General features: G+C 40.3%; 1 protein-coding gene across 3 annotated transcripts in view; it reads right to left on the reverse strand.

The window, feature by feature from the left end:
* The window catches only part of LOC131248937 (acylamino-acid-releasing enzyme), a 71325-nt gene that overhangs the window by 22913 nt on the left and 24198 nt on the right, over nt 1-24214 (reverse strand). For all 3 annotated transcript variants that reach the window (XM_058249465.1, XM_058249464.1, XM_058249466.1), the window contains exons 7-12: nt 13005-13143; nt 5625-5776; nt 5459-5538; nt 5237-5367; nt 4627-4705; nt 4008-4200 (exon numbers count right to left, since the gene is read on the reverse strand). In XM_058249465.1, the coding sequence (XP_058105448.1) occupies nt 4008-4200; nt 4627-4705; nt 5237-5367; nt 5459-5538; nt 5625-5776; nt 13005-13143 (774 nt within the window). The remainder of the gene's footprint in view (nt 1-4007; nt 4201-4626; nt 4706-5236; nt 5368-5458; nt 5539-5624; nt 5777-13004; nt 13144-24214) is intronic.

The raw sequence follows: 24214 nt of genomic DNA on the forward strand, positions 1-24214 counted from the left end.
GTCATGAGGCCACAGTTAATACACATGATATTGTTATAGCCTGCCCAATGCATGGAAAGCTTGCATTGATAACCCTATGGTTTTAGGCTATTTAGGGGACTCGTATGAGATAAGGCCACCCCGCATGTATGCACGGATCAAATGACTTGGATGATGTGATTCATGCACTCTCACATTTTGTATGGCACGCTTGCATGTACACCATAGTGACATCGGGATTATAGCCACCACAGATTCATCGTGGTTGGTAGATATGGACACCGGAAATTGGTTGTGATTATAGGGTGTATAGGATGTTCGTGGGTGAAAGTCCCTATACCCAATGGTATCATTGGATGCCCCAATGTCTGGACTGAGTGGATACATGAGCGCCTAAGTGCCGAATACCAGTAGGCTGCATCTTCCACTGTCGTGGTCAGTTGGAAGGAGGTTCGGCCTCACCTGCATAGAGTGATGTAGGCAAATTAGGTCAAGTCTGACTAGCTTGGAAATTGGTCCGCTACTACCGAGTTAGGTGGGCATTGACATACCACTGTCGAGGTGGGTAGTGAGGTTTTTGCCCTTGCGTGGTCTTACACTGCGAGCCCTGCCTGTGTACTAGACCTCGGCGATGTTCCAGATGAGAACCATTCTAAGATGTGGATTAGAGATGAGGATTGGCATGTTTACATCACATTGTTGCATATGACATTTGGCTTTGTAGGCCTTTGCATATCATGTGTACATAGCCTTGGTATAGCTAATTACATGCATGGACTTGGCATCATGGGCTCCCATCCTTTTTCCACTTACTCTGATATTTTTATACCTGTCATATGCATTAGCATGCACAGGCACACACGCACTCTATTGGGTTTCGTAGGAAGCTCATGCGCACTTGTTTATGTTTCAGGATATGGTAAAGCGCAGCAATAGGTGATGTTGGAGCATGCTCTACTTTTTCTGTTATCCTATGTATTTCCCTTTAGGAAGCATTGTACTAAACCGTTATGTATAGATGTTATGTTGCTTGTGGAATTCTTATTAATATGCTCCGTTACAAAAAACTAAAAACTAAAAAAAAAAAAACAGTTCATCCTAAAATCCTCCTCGTGGGACACTGCTTTCAGAACTTGGCGTATGGGGCAGGGTACCGAAATCATGGTACTACAGAGGCTGTCGGCACCGGATTCGGATCTCGAGAATTATGTGAGCTCGTTCACCGAGTTTGAGGCGTGACATAAAAGATCCAAATTCTGATATTTTAAAAAAAGTAATTGAAACTAGGATCCTCAAAAGTGCACTTTCTCATTCTTACATCATCCTAAGGCTCTCTTCCTTAATTTGAAGGCACTTCCATATGACATAAGGTATAACAATACTTTTCCATTACGAAAGAAACATTTTATACTTAATGGGAAAGACAAACTTTTGCCATGGAGACGGCACTTCCTATAATGTTTTATGAAATTAGATATCTTGTTCAAAGGAGTAGAATATAGACAGTGTGCTTTGCAAAAAGAGAACTGCCATAGTATAGTAATCCTGTCAAGCAGATTTGAGCCCTGCTTGCTTGTTGTGAGGTACCCTCTAACTTCGAACTTCCTTGGCTATTTAACTTTTCTAATCCATAAAGTGAGAGGTTTACTTCATTGCTTCAAACTTATTTGTGTCAGTGAAAAGAACCCAACATATTAAATCCCAACCATTTGATTCCATAGAGAACGTTGACACAAAATTCATGGAAATTAATGTGGCACATTATTGTATTTCATGCAGGGTGTTCCGTATTCATTACGATACGGCCGTATCGGCCGACTTTTTTTCTTTTCTTTCCTTCTTCTCCTCCTCCTCGGGCTCCTCTCGTTTTCTCATTCTTTCTCGTTTTCCCTTTCTTTCCCTCTCGTATTCTTCTCTCTCATTTTCCCTTTCTTTCCCTCTCATTTTTGTTTTCTTTTTCCCTCTCATTTCTCTCTCCCTCTCTCTCGGTTTGGAAAAAAATGAATGGGACCTTATTATTTTAAGTGGTCTGCGGCGCACGCCGCTTAGTGCACTTGCACTGTTTTAGTGCATGCGGCCCACCTTGATTTATGTATTGTATTATATATCCATGCCACTCATCAGTTTTTCCTGATCATTTCAAGGTATGGTCCCTAAAATGAAGTAGATCCAGATCTCAAGTGGACTGCATAGTAGGATTGAATGCCCACTGTGCACTTGCATTGTTTTAGTGCGTGTGGCCCACCTTGATTTATGTGTTGTATTATATATCCATGCCACCCATTAGTTTTTCCTGATCATTGCAAGGCATGGTCCCTAAAATGAAGCAGATCCAAATCTCAAGTGGACTGCACAATAGGATTGAATGCCCACCATGCACTTGCATTGTTTTAGTGCATGCGGCCCACCTTGATTTATGTGTTGTATTATGTATCCATGCTACCCATCACTTTTTCCTAATCATTTCAAGGCATGGTCCCTAAAATGATGCAGATTCAGATCTCAAGTGGACCGCGAAGTAGCATTGAATGCCCACTGTTAAAAACTAATTATGGCTCACTGTAATGTTTATTTACCATCGAAACTACTGATAAGGTTGCATAGACTTGGATCAAGGAAAACAAAAGTCGCAGCTTAATAATAATAATAACAATAATAATAATAAAAGTTTTAATTGTGGGAATTCAATCCCTACTGTGTGGTCCACCAAAGATTTGGATTTGCTTCATTTTTTAGACCGTGCCCTAAAATGAGTTGGCAAAAAGGATGGACAACATGGATATACAACAAATGCATCAAGAATTCAAGGTGGGTCCTATGTTCAAGGCATCATTCACTAACGGTCCACCTGAGGTTTAAATCTACCTATTTTTTTTGGATCATGCTTTAAAGTGAGCTAGCAAAATAGATTGACGACACAGATATACAAATACATTAAGGTGGACCCCAATTTCAAGGCCTCGCCACTAGCGGTCCACCTTAGATATGGATCTACCTCATTTTTTGACCATGCCTTAAAATGATTTGATAAAACGGATGGATGTCATTGATATACAATACATACATCGTGGTGGGCCCTATGTACATGGCCGTAAAAATTGTCCATGAGGCATACATTAAGTCAAAATTAATAAATTAAATTATGGCACTATTATTTAAATGATTTTCATCATTAATTTGCAAACATTTGTTTTTCTAAAATAGGATCATTTGATATTTTCCATTCATCACTGTTCAATAAATATCCACCAATCCATTAGTGAGATAAGTGTCAATAGATTGCATGAATTTAACGTTGATTTGGGGTATCAAATGGTCCACCAAATTAGCTCTAAATCGACAACACTATTTACTTGAATATAATTTCAAATTTTTCTTAAGATTTATTGGGAAAAATTATATTAATTTGTTAGATATATGAATTATATAATTGGACACAAAAGTCCCTAGATTGTATGTTGAAATAAAATGTACACAAGTCACAAGGTATGTAATACACCAATACCTACAAATATGAGATATTTTAGTGTTAGATTCATTCTAATTAATTCACATTGATATTATATAGTTAGATAGTTAAATATAAAATATCTATAGCCAATACTAGGTTGTCTGGTTCATAAATTCATCAGACAGTCCGATACAGCTTCTCACCAAAGAGTGGACCGTTACACCATAAACATGTTCTAATTTATAAATGAATGCATATTTGGAATGCTTAGAATATTCCGGATTTAATCCATATTTTTTTATATTTTTTTGGCAAAATAAAAAATAAAAAATTTGCACCGTTATGGGCCGTTATGCCCCCGTATCGCCAATACACCCCCATATCCGTATCGGTATCGCTGGGCACTGTTACGCCAACCGATACCGATACGGGATACCTTGATTTCATGTCACTTGGAGTGGAAGAGTTAATTACTGATATATTAACATGAAAAAAAAGGGCATTTCTTGGAGTCTAAGAATTAATTACAGATTGAAAACATGAAAGGGGGGGAAGAGTAAGAGAACCAGTAACTCACCTATAATTTACTATAAGCAAGTTGTAACCCAATGATGAGAGAAAAGCAACAGACTTTGAGTAGCTTGACAATGAGACTGAATGTGGTCCGCCATGAAGTATTACAATTAGTGGATGACATGGACCATCGTACTGTTCTTTGGTAGGAGAGTAAGAATGAGATACGAAGATAGCTTCAAATGGTTTTCTAGCACCTACAATGAAATATCAATGCAACAAAATGTCCTTAGAAGGTTACCACTATTGTCTCAAGCATCAGACTAGTTAACATTGTTTATAATCAAGGTCCATACAAAAGAAAATTGAAAATTGTGCTATAATCTGATCAAAATTCACATTGACAATCATGCCAGCTTTATTTTAAAGGATCTAGTATCCTTATCCGTACCAAACAAGCATATCTTGTGAAAATTCTTAAAAACAGTTTTTGGCGGAGAAGCGACACTTTAACTTCCATCCTTGTCAGGCATACATGACCACCGAAAAAAAAAAACATAAGGTTCATTCATTTAATAACATATGTTCATTCATTTACTAACACCATATAACGGTGATTTTGGATTCTACCACATAACAGTCTAATTTAACATTAAATCCATCCATCAACACCAATATATCACCTTCTGTAAGGTTTTGAGAAGCATCTCTGACTGGAATCTTCATTATGATACATTCAAGTGATGAGAGCAAAGATATGACCTGTGACAGATAACAACCGGCAAGAGTTAGGGTTGGCGAACTGTGCCAATACAAAATAAGAAAAGCAGAGAGTTGTCACTTATATCTGATTTAGTTACAAATTACACTTATCACCATGCATGGGGCATGTATGTATGAGACCCAGAACATGCATCAGCTGGCCCTAACTTGGACTGGGCATTCCTCAAATAATCACACCAACTGGATGACCCTAGTCACCGATTGAAAGATTTTTCAATATTTCGAATGGACCATCAGAAAAGAAATAGCCCAATCAGCTCTTAACATTCAACTGAAAGAAGGCTTCCAAATGGCAGCTAGGATCATCTAGCCACGCTGATTTCTGCAGTGTCTTCAGAAACATGAACGGTTTGGTTATTGTACATATGTGCCACGTGTAAACTAGTACCATGCTCAATAACTAACTTTGAAATATATGTTTTAGACTTAGACTGCAAGGCCCTAAGCTATTTACAGTTTCCGTGTATAGAAACAGAAAAACCAAAGGATCCAAAAACTGGTACCATCAACCTTTTCAGGGTACCTTGATAAAGGGCTTGAGACATCTATCCAATTCCATGCAGTACTTGCAACCATCTGATCCTTCGGAGTAAGAGGATATCCGTATTTGATTTGAGGAGGATCTATGGGACTGCTAGAGACTTAAAATAGAAGAAAGACAGAAGTAAAAGTCAGATTTAATATTTCAACATTTCATTAGTGATAATTTATTAAGATCCACAATTCAGTTACCGGCAAGAATGTTGTCCCTGTCTACTGCAAGAACGTTCCATGAATAAGTTGAGATGGGGGTGATTCGTGATACCTTTCCACTGTGTAGAAATATGCCGTCAGTTTCAATTATATAAAGATGATGTCCAAGGTTATGTTCATCAGGACATTAGGCAGCACTAGTTACCTCAGCACATCGATTGCAAGTACTACTTGAAGGCTGCCCCAGATGGAAGACACAATAACTGTATGTCCATCAGATAGCCATGGTTGATTGTGGAAGCTTGAACAGTAAAGCCCAGGGAAGCAACCGTCCTCAGGGCACATCACTACAGGGACCTACAAGATGTCGCAGATAATAAATATGCCTTTATATGCAAGCTCATTAAAGGAAGTATGGTGAAGTTTCCTAACTTCCATTAATCATTTTCTAAAGCAATAATATAAAAAAAGTAAACATCTTTCTCATGTATAAGGTGAGACATTGATTCACCATAATAAAAGATACTAGATCAATCAGTATAAGGCAACTCAAGAACAGTCATCATCCCAACGTTACAATAAATTCATCCCCGAACAATACCCAGATGACATTTGAGTGTTAGACAGGCCACATGCCTTGTATAGCTAATTTCTATAGATAGAAGATGTATAGCTAATTTCCATAGATAGAGGATTCTGTATTTATCATTTTACCTTGTATAGACATTGTAAAGCTCTATATATTCAACCCTTTAGGGTTGTCTCAAATACACAGAAAACCAAAGGAGAATCATTTTCTCTTAGCCTTCATCGCTTTCTCTTTGCTTTCATGGTATCAGAGCCATACCGATCCTAATCCGACACCTCCTTCATCACCGGCACCACCTCCTGTCAGATCCGGCCCCTCCTGCGTCAGAAAACCTTGTTCTGGACCACCCCTGCGTCCCTTCTATGCTCCTGCTGCGTCAACAGCCCTGTCCGACCATCCCCAGGCCTGTCTGATCTCACCCAAGGCCCGTCCGATCATCCCTAGGCTGCGCACGTCCCTGCTGCGCACGCCCTGCTGCGTCCAGCCCTGCATCTGGCCCTGCGTCCAGCCCTACTGTCTGCTGAGTCCGACCCCGCTGTATGCTCCGCACGTGCACGCCCCTGCTGTCTATTCGACCCTACTGTCTGCTGCGCATGCCCCTGCTACCTCCTGCTGCAAGGTACCTTCTTCTTTGGCATGATTTATATCACTCCCTAACTATGGACAAAGACTCCCGTACAGAGACCCCACGATGTAGTTTCGATGGTACCAACTACAATTTATGGGCCATCCACTTTCAAAGTTTTCTCAAGGGTCGTGGTTTGTGGGGACTAATTGATGGATTTGTTACTATCTCCACTTCCACAGATGCCGACAAATTGGCTGAATGGGAAATAAAAAATGGACGGATTATTACCTAGATTATCGATTCGGTCGATCGGTCAATTGTTGTTGGCCTCACACCACATCGCACTGCTAAGGCAATGTGGGAGCATCTCCAGACTATTTATCAACAGAGTAATGCGGCTAGGTTATACCGCCTAGAACAAGATCTGGTTCACCTTACTCAAGGTGATAAAAGTATTCAAACATTCTACTCTACAATGGTAACAATTTAGACAGAGATGGCTATGATGGATCCGGAATTCCCTAATGACTTTAAGATATTCCAAACAATGCACGACAGTGCGCGAGTTAGACAGTTTCTTATGAAGCTGCATCCGGAATTTGAGCATTGCAGAGCTGCTCTCCTGAACCATAGCCCAACTCCTTCAATGAATTCGGTTATTAATGATTTATTAGCCGAGGAACAACGACTGCAAGTCCTCTCTCAGGGACCATTTGACTTGGCCCTAGCTGTATCCACCTCTACACCAAACCGTGGTTCCACTCCTTTAACTTTTCGCGGTTGTAACAAAGTGGGACATGTCGTCGCTTAGTGTAAAGATTGGTGCGCTTGTTGTCGATGGACTGGTCATGGTATTTAGGACCGTCGTTCATGTGCCTATGCATCCTTATACGGCCGTGGACGTGGTGGTCGAGGTCGTGGCCGTGGTCGTGCTCTTTCTGCTACTTCTGCGACTAGTTCTTTCAAGCCTTCTGTTAGTGATACTGCACCTATTGTTTCTGCTAAAGGTCTTTCCTCACCTTTGACAGGCCACATGCCTTGTATAGCTAATTTCTATAGATAGAAGATGTATAGCTAATTTCCATAGATAGAGGATTTTGTATTTATCATTTTACCTTGTATAGACGTTGTAAAGCTTTATATATTCAACCCTTTAGGGTTGTCTCAAATACACAGAAAACCAATGGAGAATCATTTTCTCTTAGCCTTCATCGCTTTCTATTTGCTTTCATTGAGGCCATATTAAATAGATTATTGTTTTACCTGATAATGTGCAAGACTTAACAAAAATTAATATATGTTTTCCACTGACCATGAGGTTTATTCTTGTCCTATTTTTGAGAAACCATGCATGTTTTGGTTTACGTGTTTCAAGACTAGAGTTTCATAGGATTCAACCAAAAGGATAGAATTAAAAAATTCCAATTGTTGTAGTTACGAAATTTATCAAAAAAAGATGTCAAAGTTAAAAACAAGAAAAACTTTTATCTTTACAACACATCAGTGATTATATAAACTTAGATACCTTTGAAGCACATAACAAGCATTTGACTTAGAATTCTTTTGTAACTTACAAATAGCATTCAAAAGCTGCCCTCATAGAAAGTCCACTGTTGTAAATAGCTTATGCTACGCAACATATAGCTTACGCTACAGTGTAGCCTAGAATTTAAGGCTGCATAGCTCATGAAAATAGCTTAAGCGAGTACTGCATGCTACACAGTGCGTAGCACAAGCTACAAGCTATGCTACACGCTACAAGTTACAGTGTCTACTACATGCTATTTTTCACTAAAACAGTAAAGTCAATTAATGGTTTCAACGATTTGTTACATTTTGCTATTTTCAGTAGAAATTAGTTAATGTTTTGGTTAGAGTAGATTAGGGTAATCTAACTAGATTAGGATAGTTCCTTTTTTGTTGAGATGTGTTTGTTAAGATCTCTATAGATCTTTGATATATCTCTCTCCTGATGTAGGATGATGGAAACTACCCTAGGATGTAAGATGAGAGATCAATTTACACATTAATTTCAGCAATCAATATGTAAAATCAAACATAGCCACATAATAGATTCGAAAATTCAGATTTATAATACGAAGGTCTTAGATTATTACATACGCGGTACACAAAAATATAAAATAATTCAAGGATGGCCCACCTGGAAGTAGGGACTTGCAATCTAGCGTGGGTAGTGCAACAACCACGTGGATAAGCGAAGACGCAATCAAAATTTTGATTTAGGGCAAGTTTCACAAAAAAATAATTCAGATTTTCATTAGGGTTTTCGATTCATGGATGGAGATTTAGGATTGGGGTTTTTATGAGATTCTAAGGATCTAGGGATTAGGGAGGTATGAAGGGAAATCAAAGAAGGAAAACCCCAAACGGGGGCCCACACGTGGCTGCCCGTATGGACACACGTGTGGGTCCACATGTGGCTAGGTAAAGGGGAAGAAAGAGAGGGAGGATTGAGTAAGGTTTTGATGGGTTGAGAAGGTTATAATGAAAGGGGAATGAAGAAGACAAGAGAAGAAGAATAATATATTTTGAAGAAGAGAAAGATGAATGATGCACCTTGGGGTATTCACTACCAAACAAGCCTCTACCCTTCCACAATTCAAGTGGAATGGAGGGTTTCTCACAAACCCTAAAACACAATGAGGATTATTTAAATTATGCAACTCACTTAAGTGAAAAGCCCTATCATCCAAAATAAGAAAACTAAAACACTTATTATCAATCTTAACCTTCAAATAAATCTTAAAAATAACAAAAAACATAGAGGAAGCAATATTAGAGTCTAGGGGGCCTAGATTTGGTGGCACGATGGCCTTATCGACAAGATCCAATGGTTGGATCGACACGAAATAAAGATCTTATAACTAAAATGATATCCTAAGCAGCCCACATGTATCATCCCAACGTGGGGTCTTCCTAATGCACATCCAATGCATGTAGGGTCTTCAAAATGGTCCAGTGAGCCCCATCTGGAACTCGTCTCCCATCCACAAAGAAAGTTGCGCTGGTGCGAGTGGTCATCTCCGTCTCTAGTACACCCGAGTAGGTCCTCCGATGTCCCCATCATCTCTTCTTCTATACATTCCTATTATTCTAAGTGAAATAAACAAGTAGCAGTTTCCAGAATGTAGTCTCTCATGGACAAACTTGGTATCAGAGTTACGGTTTTTAAAACCTTAATCTCTTTCCTTGATATTAGAGCTAGGGTTTTCAAAACCCTAATAGAGCCTATCTCTCTTCTTTCTTCCGCCTTATTTCCTTCCAGCGGCCGATCTCAGCGGCAACCCGCCACATTCCGACAGTCACAGCAGCAACCCACTGGACATTATTGCTTCCACAGCCACATCCTAGTGCATTCCAGTGGTTCCCTGACAGTCACCCCTCTGCATTTTAGCGGTCCTCCAATTGCATCTTAAAGGTGTCCAACTACATTCTGGCGTCACAATGGTTCTACTTCATCATTTTCGACCCCCCATTGGTGTGCCCTCATCTCCACTGCTCACCATGACATCCTCGTCTGTGCGCCCCACACAGAGAGGTCTACACCACCATCCCAATGCCCAACAACCATTGTTGCTAGATTTCATCACCATCGTCTCTTTTCTGCACGAGGTCGGATTTTCTTTGTTTTAACCACCCACCACAATCAAATCCAGTGTATGCTCACCATGACATCCTCGTCAGCGCGCCCCACACAGAGAGGTAGGCTACTTAGGGACGAATGATGACACGACCAATGCACTAGGCCCATGCGCCCTCATCTCTATACCACCATCCCTATGCCCAACAATCATTGTTGTTGGATTTCATCGCCATTGTCTATGTTCTGCACAAGGTCGGATTTTCTCTGTTTCAACCACCCACCATGATCAAATCCAGTGAATGCTTCCACCACAACCATCGTCTGTGCACAACCTGTCGCCCCTTTTCTTCATCATCCCTAATCTTGATGTTCGTTAGAATCTAACCATCACGAGATCCCGATGTGTCATCTTCGTGTTGTCGTCGTTCCCCAGCTACCACTGTCATGGGGTTGCAACTTCTTTGATCGTGGCAATGGTTGCTGATCTCCTATGTCTGTAAGCATCGACAAATCAACTGCCTGCAACTCACCACCACCACCATGGATTATGGTCATCCATCAACACCGCCTGATACATTACCATTGTCAACGAATGCATTATCGTTTGTCTCTGGCAATCTTGCAAATCGAAACCCTCTCTATTCCCAAAAATCTATCCTGAAATCTGCGAGATAGGGCTTCACCCCATGCCAACTACACCACCAGAGCCCTCTGCACCCTACTGATCTGTCATCAATCATGCCATGTTTGCCAACCCCGCCCATCTGTCATTACTTACCACCAAGATCAGCCCCAAAAACACCTATCATAGCCGTACAAAATGAGCAATACATTTGGCGGTGACGGTGGCTATCGAATTAGGATCATAAACCATCAAATTTGATTTTTTATTTTTTATTTTATTATTATTTTTTTTATAGGATTGACCAAATCTAAAGATGGTGGTGGATTTACAGCAAATATTGCTTTCCTTCTGTGTTGGTTGTATTTGGTGCTCTACAAGTGCACCAAATTAGTTGCACATTCCGAGTTTGCATCTCTAGTGTTTCACATGGACCGAATTTGAATCCTTGGAATTCTTTGGTCTCCTTCTTCGTACACCTTCGAAGATGTATCTTCTCCATATTTGACAAGATGTATTTTTTCTTTTTCTATCGAACATTTGGATCGGACTTTTAATTGCGTCAATCGTTTGAACCAGACTTGTATTGTGCCAAGCTTTTGGACTGGACTTTCTTATTGTGCAGAGTGTTTGGACCTTTTTTTTTTCCTTCTTTGCTATCGAAACATCTAGAGCCACTAGAAGGGGAATAGTTAAACTCCTAGCCACCGGAAGTGTGCATCCACTAGAAGAGTAATAGTTGAAATCCTAACCACTGGACATGCGACTAGATCATTCACTAGACTTTGGAAGTGTCAATGGTTCACATCTCAAAAGTCATCAAAAGTGTCTACTCGCCTCATGCTATTCATCGTTTCGTCACCACATTACCATTGAGTTTTTCTTTTACTTTTGAATAAATGTTCACTTTACCTTTTAAACTCATGTTACTCCTTTTAGAGCACTTTTGAGTTTGAGGGTAGTTGTTAGATTAGATAAAGGTGTTAAGATCTCTATAGATCTTTCACAAATCTCTCTTCTAAGCATTCCTATTATTATAAGCGAAACAAACAAGTTACAGTTTCCACCATGTAGTCTCTTGTGGTGTAACTATTTTCAATGATTTTAGTGAAATAATATAAGCAAAATATTAAATTAGTTCAGTTGCTATTTTTATCTTTATATTTACTCTTCACCCTATTTTTCCTATTATTTTAATTAAAATCCAAGAGTAGTGGGTTGGCTTACGCTACATGCAAAGTAGCTTATGCCTCACACTTCATAGGGGTGAATCCTACGCTATACATTATTCGTTATTTAAAACACTAATATAAACCATCTATACCACCATTATGTAGAGTCTAAAGTCTTAACTCCTGCACTAAATGGTTCAAAATTCTAGTTTAACCATCTGAGGTACACCAGGGGGTAGAATAAGAAAGGCAACAAATATATAGCAAGTATTTATTGCAGCAGTTCCTAATCCAAGGTTGACAATTGCTAATCCTTGGTAGGTATTGAGTATAAATGATGAGCTTCTTTTATTTTGAAGAGAAAATCACATTATGCTAACAAGTAAGAAAATTACAGAGTCATGCCCATATGAGTATTGAGTCTACCTTTCAAAAATGACATGAGTCTAACATAAGTTACACACTGAGCATATAATACAAGTGATCAAAGAAGTTAATTAAATCCCAAATTATCTTGCTGATTGATTAAGTAATTTGTTTTCTAATAAGAATGAAACTTTTAGCAAACCAACATCCCCCAATACTAGAAAACAATCACCAAAGTTGGGAAAAACTCCCATTAAGTCGTCTATGTAATGTTAGTCTTCCTCAATCCAAATTCTTATATGAAAGAACAAGAAACCGAAGAAAAAAAAAGAGAGGAAGAAGAAGAAGAAAGAAAACGGAATCACTAGAAACAGCCTACAATCAGATAGCTTTTTCTTTCCAATTGTTATCTTAAATTCACCATGCAAACAACAGTATATCCAAGCCATGATATGTGCTCTTATTTGAACATGCATGAGAAAACCTATGTATTTAGCATATGAGCAAAGAATAGAAAATACCATAAGAAATGCAAAAACTAATGGCATGCATCAATTAAATAAATTATGACAAATGAATGCATGTATTACCAAATTACACATAATCACATCAGAGGGTTATTTTATCATACTAAACGTTACAGCTAACAGAAATATGAGCTTACCACATCAACAATATTCATAGATGGACATGGTTTTCCATCAGCAGGCCAATCTATTCTATGAAGTGATTCTGTAGACCAATGTGCTCCACTATCCACAGAACTTTTTGCAGATAAAAACAGGAGGGTCTTTCCATCAGGACTGCAAACACATAATCATTCTAGCCAAATCAGCAATCTGAGAATGAATTATGCTAATGCTTTCAACAACAGGGAATTTGTCCAATGGGTTGAAGTGAACATATTCCTCTGGTTATCATATGCAGATGAGGATGTGAAACACTCAGGTCTATAAATAAGATAAAGCACCTTTGATGCAGGACATGAAATTCAGATATGATGTGCAAGATTTCAGGCTTAAGATCACATTAGTTCATAAACAATTACACAAATTCCACATCCCATACAAAAGTCCAAATATTCAATTAACGGGAATCTATGTGGGTCCAGGCCTACACACGCTAGAGCTGGATCAATAAAAATTATGAACCAAACAATACTCAAAGAGAAATAGAAATCATCCATACATGCATGACAATCAATCCCTAATCCAAGGAATTCACCAATTTCAAACAAGGAACCCTAGGGTGAGAAAAGAGATAGAAATAGGGGATTTAGGGCAATCTAGGTTTAGAGTTTATAAAATTAGGGATGAAAAGAGGAAAATAAGAGAAAAACTTGACCCAGAAATAGCTCCCGCGTGTAGACGGTGCCTTGGGGCTAACGCACGTGCGCAAATGGGTTGGCCACACGTGCGATGAAGGCCCGCCTTCCCAAATCGGCTTCTTGGCCCTGGTCAGACATGCTGGGGCTGCAAAACCTCCAAATCTCACGTCGACCCGGGCTATGGTCTAAGCGTGGTGCTCCGTCGAAGTTTCAGCCCTCTTGCAGGGCCAGATTCTGAAAACTGGCTGTGGAGGGATGAACAGCTGCAAAACAAACGGATTGAGCGTGAAGATGGTTTTGGGAAGGATGAAATAAGATGGAGGGGCGGATGGGGATAAACGTGGCTTCGCACCATGGTAGTTAACCCTTCGAAAAGGGAGAGCTTCGCACTCACTTTAATCTCAGCCCTTCGAAAATGGAGGGCTTCGCACCCACTTTAAATTTTCCACAACTCAGAAACTCAGAGAGCAGAAAAACCACGCAGGAATTTTTATTCAACTTCAATCAATCAAAAGAACTACAAGGGGTGCCTATTTATAGGGAAAACCCTATACCCCTAAACTCGCGCTATGTGCGCAACCTATTACTTGGCGATGAAGTAAACTAAAATAAAAATCAAACAAAGAAATCTAAAGCATTCATGATGTTCTAAATAATAACAATAAGCAAAACCTAAAATCAAGAGATCCCATGATAGGCTTTTCTTGACTATCAAGTCCACTCTTTGAATCAAAACTCCGTCTTCTAACTAGGAGGCCCTCCCTGGACGTCATCATCAAGCCAGATCGATAGTGGGGCCCTCCTTCTTCGTACGTACGTGCGTAGGGGGCGGCGTGCGTGCACGTGTGCGGATGATGTCCCCATCAATTCTCCCATGCTGCGAAGATTTCGCCACTGGCGAAATAAAACTCCTAAACCGCTCTAGGATGTTAGAATCAAATCTCTGAAGCTCCTCCTCAGTGAGTCACGTGGTGTCTGAAGCTGGGCGTGACTTCCATTTAACCAGGTACTTCTGAAACCCGCCGTCCGACGTTGAAACTATCTGATGGTCCAGGATATCCTCTATTTCCTCTCTAGGTGTGGGAAAGGTAGGTATGAGAGGTAGAGGCTAAGAAAATGGGCCGCGACGGGTAGGTATGGGACGTAAAGGCTAGGAAAATGGGTCGAGAAGGGTAGGTATGGATGGTAGAGCTAGGAAGATGGGTCGGGAGGGGGCCATGGATCAAGGGAAAGGTCTGGGGAATCAGGATGGTTAGGCGAAAGGCTGGACAATGCATCAATGACCCCTTGAAATGCAACCAGATCTTCCACATTGAATGTGGAACTAATTCCCATGAAGGGTGGAAGATTTGCCACATACGCATTGAGACCGTTTCGTTTTATAATTTTGAAGGGTCAAGTGCTACGCGCATGTAACTTACGAATAGCCCCCGGAGGATACCGCTCGGGCCTGATGCGAACCATCACAGAGTCCCTTACATTGAATTCCTTGAAATATTTATGTTGGTCTGCAGAAAATTTGTAATGTTCATTACTAATGATGATCTTCTGCCTGATATCTTGATGCCATGAATGAATGTGATGTATAAAAGACTCTGCAGGCTCTAACAGCCTATGGGACAGTGACATAGGGACAAGATCAATAGGTTTCTCAGGTTTATAACTAGTAACGACTTTATAAGGACTGAGACCTGTGGACCTATCGACATAACTATTAAACGCAAACTCGGCTGTAGGTATTATGGTGTCCCATGTTCTGGTGTGCTCTATATCCCTCCTAGGGGGAGACTCATCCGGTAGATCATCAGAACAGACATCACGAAACTCATCCACTACCGGAATGGCCTCAGTGGGTAACTCTACACTAGCCTCTGGTGCACTCTCTCTAGCCACGAGGCCGCAAATGTTGTACCCCTCAAAATAATGGTCTTGATGTCCCTAACGGGGTAGGGGCACGGGTGCACGCCCATGACTGATTCCTTGGCCACCTCCACTCATTGGTCTATCCTCCTAGCCACCTGCTTGAGATTGGCCATCTTCCCTAATGGTGCGGTTTGTCCTGAGGGAGGCCTCTATTTGGTCAAGGCGTTGATCTACGCTTTGTTCCAAGCGCTTACCCCAAGACTCGATCTGCTGGGACAACTTGTTTAGTGACTCTAGCAGTTGTTCCATGTTTAATGTAGGGTGCTAACCAAAACCATGACCCGTATGTGTGGGCGTACAACTTGCTAACTCCACCTAAGGACTTTCTACGACGACTATATGGGACTAAATGATCCTATGAGACTCTATATGAGGAAACTATGCAGTGCTACTAAAATCCAGCAATATAGTTGTCAAATTAAAGGAATAACAGAAAGTTACAGCAATGTAAATTGCTAACTTCCTGCTAACAGAAATTTCAACAACAAATATCAGGGACTATAGACTCTTAAAAGCTACATGTGATGAACTGAATGCATAATGGACTCAAACAAACTAACCCTAAACATGTAATGTATTCCCCTATCAGAACCCTATAAACATGAAATTCAGATATGATGTACAAGATTTCAGGCTTAAGATCACGTTAGTTCATAAACAATTACACAAATTCCACATCCCACACAAAAGTCCAAATATTCAATTAACGGGAATCTATGTGGGTCTAGGCCTACACACGTTAAGGCTAGATCAATAAAAATTATGAACCAAACGATACTCAAAGAGAAATAGAAATCATCCATACATGCATGACAATCAATCCCTAATCCAAGGAATTCACCAATTTCAAATCAAGGAACCCTAGGGTGAGAAAAGAGATAGAAATAGGGGATTTAGGGCAATCTAGGATTAGGGTTTATAAAATTAAGGATGAAAAGAGGAAAACAAGAGAAAAACCTGACCCCAGAAATAGCTCCCGCGTGTAGACGGTGCCTTGGGGCTGACGCACATGTGCAGATGGGCTGGCCGCACGTGCGATGAAGGCCCACCTTCCCAAATCGGCTTCTTGGCCCTGGTCGGCCAGGCTGGGGCTGCAAAACCTCAAAATCTCACGTTGATCCGAGCTGTGGTCTAGGCGTGGTGCTCCGTCGAAGTTTCAGCCCTCTTGCAGGGCCATATTCTGAAAATTGGCTGTGGATGGATGAACAGCTGCAAAACAAACGGATTGGGCACGAAGATGGTTGTGGTAAGGATCAAATAAGATGGAGGGGCGGATGGGGATAAACATGGCTTCGCACTACGGTAGTAACCCTTCGAAAAGGGAGGGCTTCGCACCCACTTTAATCTCAACCCTTCGAAAGGGAGGGCTTTGCACCCACTTTAATTTTTCCACAACTCAGAAACTCAAAGAGCAGAAAAACCACGCAGGAATTTTTATTCAACTTCAATCAATCAAAAGAACTACAATGAGTGCCTATTTATAGGGAAAACCCTATACCCCTAAACTCACGCCATGTGCGCAACTTATTACTTGGCAATGAAGTAAACTAAAATAAAAACCAAACAAAGAAATCTAAAGCATTCATGATGTTCTAAATAATAACAATAAGCAAAACCTAAAATATGAAATCAACCCGACTAGTGGGCCATGATCCCATGATGAGCTTTTCTTAACTATCGGGCCCACTATTTGAATCAAAACTCCGTCTTCTAACTAGGAGGCCTTCACTGGACGTCGTCATCGAGCCAGATCGACAATGGGGCCCTCCTTCATACTTACGTGCGTAGGGGGTAGCGTGCGTGCGCGTGTACGCGTGATGTCCCCATCAACCTTGAAGGCAGAAGGAAATTTTTCCAGTGAAAACTACAAAACGCAATGGAAATTTCATTTTGAAGTCCAATTTACAGGAAGCATCAATTGCCTTTCGCAACTACAATCAAAGATGGGCATCGATAGGCCCCACCACAAATGAGGGATGACCCAAAAATATCCCAATAAGGAAGATCCTAGTCCTTTTTACAAATGGACTACAAAGTACAAAGACATCTAAGAAAAAAAATTGAGAGATAGCTAAGAAAACAAAATTACTGGAACAATCCACTAAATGGGTGATGGGGAAATCAGAGGACCTACTCGGGAATACCAGAGACGGAGACGACCACCCACATTAGCGCAACTTTCTTTGTGGATGGGAGACGAGTTCCAGATGGGGCCCACTAGGCCATTTTGAAGACCCCACATGCATTGGACATGCATCAGGAAGACTCCACTTTGGGATGATGCATGTGGGCTGCTTGGGAGACCATTTTAGTCATAGGATTTTTATTTCATGTCGATCCTACTATTGGATCTTGTCGATCAAGCCATCGGGCCACCAGATCTTCCAAATTTGGGCCCCTTGGACTTTGATCTTAATTCCTTTATGTTTTTTATTATTTTTAAGATTTATTTGATGGTTAATATTGATAATAAGTGTTTTAGTTTTCTTATTTTGGATGATGGGTCATTTCACTTAAATGAGTGGCATAGTTGTAATTATTCTGAATTTTTATTATAAAAGCATAGGGGGGTGGATGTCCAACCCTAGTGGAGTTATTGAGAAGAGAAAGAGAGAGAGAGAGAGAGAGAGAGAGAGAGAGAGAGAGAGAGAGAGAGTTCTCATGTGAAGGAATTTTCCTCGTGTTTTAGGGTTTGTGAAAAACTCGTATTTCCAATTAAATTATGGAACAGTAGAGGCTTGTTTGGTGGTGGATTCCCCAAGGTGCATCCTTCATCTTTCTCTTCTTCAAAAGATATTTTTCTTCTCGTCTTCCTCATTCTCCTTCCATTGCAACCTTATCAACCCATCAAAACCCTACTCAATCATCCCTCTCTTTCTTCCCCTTTACCTAGCCAGGTGTGGACCCGCACATGCACACGCACGAACATGTATCCATACGGGCAGCCACGTGTGGGCCCCCATTTGGGGTTTTCCCTCCTTCAAAACTTCTCTAATCCCCAGATCCTTTGAATCCCTAAAAAAACCCCAATTCTAAATCTCCATCCATGAATCCAAAACACTAATGAAAATCTGGTTATTTTTTTTTGTGAAACTTTCCCCAAATCAGAATTTTGATTGCATCATCGTTTATCCACGTGGTTGTTGCACTACCCACACTAGATTGGAAGCCCCTACTTCCTAGTAGGCCACTCTTGAATTATTTTATATTTTTGTGCATCGCGTATGTGATAACCTAGGATTTTCGTGTTATAAATCTGAATTTCTGAATCTATTATGTGGATATGTTTGGTTTTACATGTTGATTGTTGAAATTAATGTGTAATTGATCTCTCATCTTGCATCCTAAGATAGTTTCCATCATCCTACATCAATGGGCCAAAGATCAGATATCTCAGATCTTCCAATCTGGAAGATTTCTAAGGTATACCTGTCCATGTGAGAACCATTAGATGAATGGTTTTGATCAATGAAACATAAACTCCACCTAGTGTTAAAAGTATCGGAATCGCTACAAGTTTCACTAGCTGGGGATGCACAAACAATATTGATATAGCTGATAACTGAAAACGCAAGGAAACATTGGTGGGAAATGGGGGAAACTAAGGAATTTTTTCAATGAAAGTTCAAGAGATGCTACAATACACTTCTTTTTTTCGAGGATGAGTTTATTAAAGGCCTGCCTACAAAACAGAATATGAAAAGAATGAAAGAGCCCAACAAGATTACCATCCCAGGAGACAAAATAAGGTCCTTCTCAACACTGAGGGAGGAAGCCCACTCAGAAAAAATAATAATAATAATAATAATACAAGAAATTAATACACATTTGTATACTTAGGAATAAAAAAATTACAAAAAGAATGCATACATAATAAGTTTCCATTTAATGAAGGCCTAAAAGCATGTGTTGTCATAAGAAACCAATCTAACCATCCCATCCATCGCATCTATCCATCTAAACATCAATCGATATTTCAGAATATTGATGACACATGATATTTCTCTGAGAAATTGTCAATAACTAGAAAGGAAACAAAAGACTATGGTCTCGATATTGCCCATGTTGCGATAATGACAATAGTGCAATATGATCAATATTATCGTTGACAATTTATATACTACGTACAACCATGCACCCATAAAAAAAAGTTTGAAATGAAATTTTTTTAATAAACAAAATTTTAGCGATATCGATATATTGGCAATATTATCGAAATATCGTCAATACACTGGCAATAAAAACGACACCTAAAATTTACATAGTCGAAAATATTGGCGATATCGATACATTGGTGATACAAGACAACTAGAATTTATACACTCAAAAATATTGGCAATATTAGTACATTGATCATACAAGTGACACCTGGAATTTACACAGCGAAAATATTGGCGATAGCGATACAATGGCAATACTTAGTGATACATCGTTGATACCTAGAATTTCTATGATTGTAGTGTTATCAATATGACTACCAGTGTTAGAGATACAGATAATATCAGGGATATTTCGACAATAGTGGGGATACTCCAAACAATGGCTCTATCAGTGCCGACTCAGCATATGTACACAATACACATGTGAACTGCCTAGATGTTGTATGCCACTATATTACTTCATTAGATAGGCACATATGCATAATTTAGCTTACAATGAATACAACTCTACTATAGGAAATGAGGAATCGGGTTTATGGAGCTCCTCTAGGACCCATAATTACATTTTTTAAATATACGCAGAACGGTTGCAATACAATACCAAAATTGAAAATAACAAGACATATAACATAAAGCAGACCATGTATTCTTCCACACATGATGGCGAAGGAGCAAAAACACTATTCAAGCCCTTGACTCTATTTTATCTTTAGAAAGAACAACTTGACTAATAGTTATTAACTAGAAACAAGGGTAGGGGCAGCATTGGCCAGGTTTGGGCTGGGCCAGGCTAGGCCGGCCTATGATGAGGACATTCGAGCAACATACTAGAGGAGGGTTGAGTTAGTCTCTTTATGACTAGACGACCATTACATGGGGCCCGCTTGGCCCAATTCACATTCCTAGCCACGTTGAAGACCTCATGTGCATGTTCGTGCATCTTTGAAGACCTCACACTAGGAAGATGCACATAGGTTGCATATAGGAGCTTGAAGGACATATCGGACCATTGGATTGAGTGCACATGATAATCGGACCATTGGATCGAGTGGACACGCTGATCAGACCGTTGGATCATCATCATCAAACATCTTGATCATGGACCCCATGGGCCACGAAATAGTTTAATTGTTTAGTTTGTTTAATTTTTTCGTTATTTTTGGTATAGCTTATAGTTGTGTTAAGATTAGGGAGTTAGGAACAACTTCTAATTCATTAAGCGTCTTTATGTTGAGAATCTTATTTGAGAGCGCCTTTTTGTAAAAGGTCTTTTCTAAGTCTATAAAGGATTGGACAACCCTACCCTAGCAAGAAAGAGATTTCTCTCCTTTTGCTTTGAGATTGAGCAAAATTTCATCCTGTAGTTGGATTGGTGGTGCGAAATAACGGGGAGCGATTCCCTAGTTATCTTTATATTTTTCTCACTTCTCAACAGGGTATCAATATCATCTTTTCCCATCTTCTCATTTTCTTTCTTCTTCATCTCTTCCTTTCTTTTTTTCTTTGTTACCATCCAAAAACTGAATCGACCCATCCCAAGCCCAAACCAACCACAGCCGACCATCCTTTGTTGTCTGTATGGACGCACGCACGTACGACTATCCGTAAGGACAGCCTTGTACAATGGCCCCCTTGTTTCGTCACAAATGTTCTTCCCTTCCATTTGCTTCCCTCTTCAAAACCCCTAAACGAATTTCACTAAACCCTAACCCTAAAATTCCCAAACTCCAAAATACAGAATTTTCCAAACCCAAATCCCTAAAATCTGAAAATCCCTCGACCAAACCATAAATCCCTAATTCCCATAACCAGAAACCCATATTCCCAATTCTAGAAACCCTAAATCTTGAATCCCTTAAACCCAAAATTTAAAATCCTCAACCAAAACCTTCCAAAACCTCACCCCTACCCTAATTCCTCTAAGCCTAAATACCCCAAACCCATTTCCCACATTCCCTAGCCTTTAAACAGCGCTAGCACGTCAAAACAATTACAAGACACATGATTTCCATTGAATTCATATTTAAACCTATGCTAGGATGGGGGTTCTATCTCTCATAGGTCCCGGTTAATCAATAATTTATAAATTTGCATTGTGGGAATTTCGTAGGCTTGGATTTGGACACGTCATGAATATGAAAATTCTAAATTTATGGTAAATAGCTCTATTTAATCGTTCCATTGCTCTAGTTAATCTATCTTTTAATTTCATGGCATAATATTAGGTTAGATCATTCTGTCCTGTTTTTGGTATCAGAGACTAGGTCTAGCATAGGATTTTCATACTGCATTTAGAGTATAGAGTTAGGAGTCTGTCGATTCTCATCACATTGTATTTGAGTTTTTAGATTTTAGGCTCCCCATTAGGTCCATAAGTTTATGCCCACTCGTACTGGGCATGGTTTTAGTCTACACCCCAAAATGAACTCGGAACAGCTTGCTGAGGTTATCAATGCCATCAACGCTCATCATGCGGCTATTGAGACCCAAGGTAGGACCACTAGTAACCAACTGGTAACCCTTAGGAATGAGACCAATAATCGCATAACCCAGTTGGAGACTTCCCTCTAGCCAAACCCTGACAATGGGGAAGATGGCCAATCTCAAGCGAGAGGTCAAGTTGGATGAAGCCAGGTTGGAGGATGTGAGAGAAATCATGGCCGAAGCATTGGTCGTGGAGTGCATACTTGGCACCTCGTGAAGAGTGTCAGGACCACCATGATCCTGATGAATGTGTGATGAAAAGTGTGAAGGTTGAGGCCCCGAACTATGATGGTCATTTGGACACCAAGACCTTTCTCAATTGGCTAGCGGACATGGATTACTAATTTGAGTGGCATGACATGTCCGATAGATGTTGAGTGAGGTTCGCCAAGATGAAATTAGTGGTCCAAGCCAATTTGTTTTGGACAAATGTCGAGCGGAAGATGGAGAGGTCCGGAGATGGCCTGGTCACATTATGGCCCAAGATGAAAGAAATTTTGAGATAAAAGTATGTTCCCCTGTCGTACCGCTAGAGGCTCCTGGATCAGTGGAAATCCCTTTGTCAAGGATCAATGCCCATGACAGATTATATCGTCAAGTTCAATGAATACATGATGCGATGTAACGTCAAGGACGACCCGTTAGTGACACTTTACCGTCTCAGGATGGGCCTCCGATTCGAGCTTCAGCATGAGTTCATCCCTTACGATGTCAACACCCTAGAGCATGCCTATCAAATGGTGTAAGACCTTGAGCAGTATCTGAAATTACAGTTTGTGAGGGGATTCGACTCTTGTGAGTCCAATGTTAAGACCACTCCCCAAGGAGCCAAGCCTAGTATTGGGGGTCAATCCAAAGCCCTTACTAGTACTCAATCCAACCTTAAGGATGTCAAGGATAAAGGTTTAACTAGTACCAATCCATAGGGAGGTGAGCAAGCGCAATGTTACAACTGCTGAGGATACGGGCATTTCGCACATCAATGTCCTACAAAAGAGCTAAATAGGGCCCTCGTCATTAGCCATTTGGATAAAGATGTGGCAAATCAAGGCAATTGCGAAGAAGTAGAATATCAACTCGATATTGGTACTAGTGATGAAGAAGGAGTTAAGTCTGCACCACTTGCTGTCATTAGACGCACCTTAGGTCAAACTATAGAAAGTGATAATTGGCGAATGAATTCAATTTTCCACACTTATGCTAAGTGTGGTGACAAAAACTGCAAGGTAATCATTGATAGTGGCAGTTGCACCAACGTGATTTCTACTAGCATGGTACATCGCTTAGGTTTGATAGTCGTTCCTCACCCTTAGCCCTATCGAGTCTCATAGGTTGATGCGTCGTCGATTCTAGTTTATAAGCATTGTCCCATTCCTATCCAATTTCGTTCTTATACGAACACACTAGGTACGATGTTTTGCCTATGGATGTAAGCCACATCATTTTGGGCAGACCCTGGTTGTATAATTACGATGTGACACTATTCGATCACTCGAATACATGTTCATTTATGCATGAGGGTAAGAGGATAAAGTTGAATCCTCTCCTGCCCAAAAGCACCCCAGAAAAGGATGACATCAAGAAACGTGACCCTAAAGATGTGAGAAAATTCCAACTTTAGTCTCTCCTAATAATAAATGCCAAAGAGTTTGAAAGGGAGACTAAAGTTGCTTCGATTGTGTATATCCACGTGGCAAGTGAGATCACACTTAAGGTTAGTATGGAGATGCCACTTGGGGTTACACCTGAGGGTAGCGTAGACTTACCAACTGAGGTGAGTCCAGTATTGGAGGAGTCTAGTTATGTTATCCCATAAGACATAATGGATGAGCGAACACCCGCGCAAGACATTCAACATGCCCTAGATATTGTCCTCGAGTTGACTTTACCAAACCTTCCTTCCAAATAAATGAGTCCCGCGGAGGAAGTGGATTTGGAAAGGTAAGTAGATGAGCCTAGAAAGCCCATAGATTTTATTCC

This window comes from Magnolia sinica, chromosome 6, assembly GCF_029962835.1.
Source record: "Magnolia sinica isolate HGM2019 chromosome 6, MsV1, whole genome shotgun sequence".
Lineage (NCBI taxonomy): Eukaryota > Viridiplantae > Streptophyta > Magnoliopsida > Magnoliales > Magnoliaceae > Magnolia > Magnolia sinica.